The sequence below is a fragment of the Dasypus novemcinctus genome, chromosome 19 (assembly GCF_030445035.2).
Source record: "Dasypus novemcinctus isolate mDasNov1 chromosome 19, mDasNov1.1.hap2, whole genome shotgun sequence".
NCBI classification, from domain to species: Eukaryota; Metazoa; Chordata; class Mammalia; order Cingulata; family Dasypodidae; genus Dasypus; species Dasypus novemcinctus.
Genome location: NC_080691.1, coordinates 65866211 through 65870655, shown reverse-complemented (window position 1 = coordinate 65870655; position 4445 = coordinate 65866211). Strand labels below are relative to the sequence as shown.

The window sequence follows — 4445 nt, the reverse complement described above, 5'->3', positions numbered from 1 at the left end:
CTGGCACACACTGACACCCAATGAAGGAAGAAGCTTTTTGCATAACTCAAGAGAACCTGCATAGAATTAGAGCCAGGATTTGGGATCCTGAAGGTGGTATGATCCAGCTGTTTAGACAGCAGCCCTGGATGCCCACAATCCTGTCCCCCACATACTCTAGGGAGCAGCTTGGAATGGAGAAGGCATGGTTGGGCAGTTGAGGTTTTGACTAAAGTGATTGACTTCTTCTAGGTTAATCCACAGTTGTTCCCTGACTGCAACCCCAAATTGCTATGAAGCTGGTGGCTGTCCTCCAATACTCAAACTATTTTAGTTTCCCAGACAACTTCACAGGCTGTGCCTCCATTTCTTGTTCCCCTCAGAGTACCTGATCTCCCCATCTCAGCCTATACCTCTGCATACCTCAATCACTCTGTGTATGAGAAATCCATCTAACTTTGAGGCAGTCTTTTCAATGAAACATTGCCCATTCCCCAGTGGAATGTGTTTTCAGTTTTTGGGAATTCAGAGGCCTGGAGCTTGCTGATCTGTCTCACTGGATGTGTGCATTTTGCATATCACAATCCCGGACAAACCCCAAATCCTATGCTTCCTGATCTGTCTCTCATTATATTGTATGTGTCAGGATAATGTAAGAAATGTTCACATTATATTGAAAACAGGCTTAACCTTGTGTGTAAGTTACTAAGCAATGCAGGCCCAGCCTCATAGTGGAAGGAGATGCTGTCATGTGGACGTAAATATGTGGCACTGGCAAAGATTACACTGGAAAGACCCAGAAGGGAGAAATAATTTTCTATTTGTCTCCCTTATTGTAGGAACTAATGTCAATATTTAGCTCTGTGCTTCATAGGGCAACATCTCTGTAGACTCTTAACAGGACTGGCCTGCGGAGAGAACAGGATACCGACCCTGTGCTAGTGCCTCCCTCCACCTAGTGGCTCATTGTATCCCAGGACACCTTAGAGAAGCTCACCCACTCAATGACAATTAACAACCACACAGCTGTGGTGGAGTTTGTCCTGCAGGGTTCATCAGAAAACTCTCAACTCCAGGGTGTCTTCTCTGCTGTCTTCCTCCTTCTTTTCCTGATGGCATTTGCAGAGAACAGCCTCTTCCTCATGGCTATCTGCCTGAATCCATCCCTCCACACACCAATGTACTTCTTTCTCTCCAACCTGGCCATCTTAGACCTCATCTACATTTCCACTGTTCTCCCAAAGTTGCTGGAGAATCTGGTGGGCAAGAGCAGCACCATCATCTATGAGGGATGCATGACACAGGTCTTCTTCTTGTCATGGATTCTCGTGAACGAGCTGCTACTACTCACGGTCATGGCCTATGACCGCTATGTGGCCATCTCTCAGGCCCTGCACTATCAAACACTGTTGAACAGGGCCCTCTGTGCCCTGCTGTCAGGCTTTATGTGGGCTGTGGGTGGAGTCAATGCCTCTGTTCACACTGGCCTGATGACACAGCTAAATTACTGTGGCCAGAATCAGATCCCTCACTTCATGTGTGAAGTCCCCACACTTCTTCTGCTTGCCTGTGGCTCTACACAGCTGAACAATGTCATTATTTTAATTGAGGATATTTTCTTTGGGCTATTCAACTTCCTGTTCACCATGGCATCCTATGCATTCATCATTGCCAGCATTCTGCACATCCATTCAGCTGAGGGAAAACACCAGACCTTCTTCACTTGCTCTTCCCACCTCTTGGTGGTCTGTATGTACTTCTCCACTGTCATCTACACTTACTTACTCCCTGGTTTTGGGTCCTCTGTATAAAATGGCAAAGTAGTATCCATCCTATACACAGTTGTCAGCTCCATCCTGACTCACTTATCTAAACTCTAAGGAACAAAGATGTAAAGGAGGCCCTCAGAAGAGTGTTTTCCACATTTGTTAAATGAAAGCTAGTGAGCAAGGTAAATTTTTCTTTATGTTATTGACTTAATGTCAGAAAACCACTTTCAGAATCTGATGCAAGTGGCAAGAGGAAGACTGTAATTCAGATAATTGACTTATAAACAATGTGCTCACACAATGGAACTGGACAACCTTCTATGGCAAAACCAAATTATCCAAAGAGCTAACTGTTGATGTTCTCAGGGTCTCAGGGAAACAAGAATTTTGGGGTAAGCCAAGAGAGAGCCAGTGACCAGGAGAAACAGCAGGAGGCACAGCATAGTACACTAGACACACCCTCCCTCCAATGTCTGCTGATATTTTCACCTGCACATCAGTACCATGGATCAAGGCTGAATTCTTCACAAGTGGACTACACTGTTCCCCTCCTCATTCAGAGTGGGACTCTCAGGATCCCTGTCTAATTCTAAGAGCCACAATTGAAAAATTCTCCTTCCTCTTCTGAGCCTCTCTATCCAAAGCATCGTCAAATCCTATTGATTGAATCTGAACACTTCTCATGCCTGCTCCTTCTCCCATTTCTAATGCTCACCTGAACATACTGTAGCATCCCCACTCAACATACTTCATCATGATACTCAATTAGTATAAACCATTTCTTTAGTTTAATTCCCTTCAGGTCAAAATTTTAAAGATACACAAAATAAAGGTACACATTTTCTATTACAAGTAAATACAGCTCGATAATCCAAACACCTCTCAAGATACAGACAGCTACTCTCCCAGAATTCTTTCCTCCTGTCCTTCTCAAGTCAATCCCAATCCTATTACTTACTGAAGCTTTCAATGCTCTTATTTTTCTATCATTAACCAGTTTGCATGTTCTAGAACTTCATATAAATGGAATTATAGAGAATATGAAACTTTTTTCACATATACTGTTTTTATATTCTTTAATATTGTTGCACATCTCATTTGTTTGTTCATTTTTTATTAGTATTCTATTGTATGGATACACCACATCATATTTTTTCTCTAACCTGTTGATGGATATTTGTCTTTTATCTTTCTGGCTACTATGAATAAAGCTGTTATGAACAGTTGCATGCATGTGCTTCTGCAAATGTGATTTTGCTTCTCTTGTGTAAATCATTAGGAATATTATTTCTGGGTCTTAAGGAATGTGTATGTTTGATTTTAAAAGTAAGTGCCAATTTTTCCCCAAACTGTTGTACCCGTTTACGGTTGCACAAGCACATCCTTAGGGACAATTGGTGTAACACAGAATATTGTTTAAAAATAAAATTCTACTCATGCCCTTCTATGCTAATACTTTTTGGGTACTATTGCTCATGGATGAAGTTAGGTATTGCACATTATCTGACCTGTAGTCTTCTTCTTTTCTCACATAAGAATATAGTGCTATAAGATTCTTCTTAAGTATAGTTTTAGGACATCACATGCAATCTGATATGTTGTGCTTTCATTTTCATGAAGTTAACAATGCTTTTTAATTTCTCTTTTGATTTCTTATTTGACCCATTATGTTATTTAGTTTCCACACATCCGGGTATTATCCATAACTCCTTATGTTGTTTATTTCTAACTTAATGCCTTTAATGTTATAGAATATAATTTTTATGACTTGTACCTTTAAAAGTTTTAGGGAAGGTATTTTGCTCTACTGAATGGTTTTACCTGGTAAATATTGTTGAATGTGAATGAGGAAGCAGTGAGCTTCAGAGTTAAGAGTTTGAAGATCAGCAAATTACCAACAATGACCTCTCCCCTTTTTCCCAAGATCTTTCTTCAAATTATAGATTGTGCAATTTTTTCACCTCATATACATTTAAAGTCTCCAGCCCCTGTATGATCTGGCTCCATCTCCTCTGAACTTGCTTCCCACCTTTTCACTCTCCCATCTTCAAGTCCATGGTAACTAAATTCCTCCTCCAGGAAATCATCCTGAGTTTTAGACTGCCCCAAAAAATTCAGTCAAATAATAGACCTGCTTTTATTTCAGCTGTGGTACAGGTGTCAATCAGAGTCTTAGAATTAAGTAGAAACTATATGCAGACTGGAAACCTGAGTCATCAGGAAAGGTGGAAAGAATAAACTATACATTAAAGAAAACCTTAAGTAAAATTTGTCAAGAAACAAAGTTGAAATGGACAGAAGCACTTAACCTCACTCTTCTTCAGGTTAGGGTGGCCCCTAGACGGGGACTTGAGTTAAGTCCTTTCAAGCTTATGTATGGAAAGCCCTTTCTAAGTAACCGGAGGGGAAAACCCAACTTTTCAGTAATCTTAAAGGGAGCCCTCCATAAGTGGGCTGTACTGTCAGGAGAGCTCCTTACCACCATTCTCACATATGCAAATATGCACCTAACACACCCCACTAACTAGCCTCTCCACCCTTTCTGAGTTGGGGATAAGGTTCTTTTAAAAGTTTGGAAAAGCAAACATGCTGAAGATCACCTTAAACCAAAATGGGAGGGACCTTATACAGTACAATTAACCTCTCATTCTTCTCTTAAGTTACAGGGAATCAAGTCCTGGGTCCATCATACCAGAG

The 4445-nt window shown here is 40.9% G+C and overlaps 1 protein-coding gene across 1 annotated transcript; it reads left to right on the top strand.

Moving 5' to 3' along the window:
* Positions 1-983: 983 nt before the first annotated feature.
* Positions 984-1790, top strand: LOC101436692 (olfactory receptor 13A1-like). The gene has a single exon (XM_004475299.1). It carries the CDS (start codon positions 984-986, stop codon positions 1788-1790), a length of 807 nt encoding a protein of 268 aa, XP_004475356.1.
* The last annotated feature ends 2655 nt before the right edge of the window (positions 1791-4445 follow it).

Excerpts from the sequence above, each read along its gene's own strand:
- LOC101436692 (XM_004475299.1), top strand. The coding sequence starts at position 984 with ATGACAATTAACAACCACACAGCTGTGGTGGAGTTTGTCCTGCAGGGT.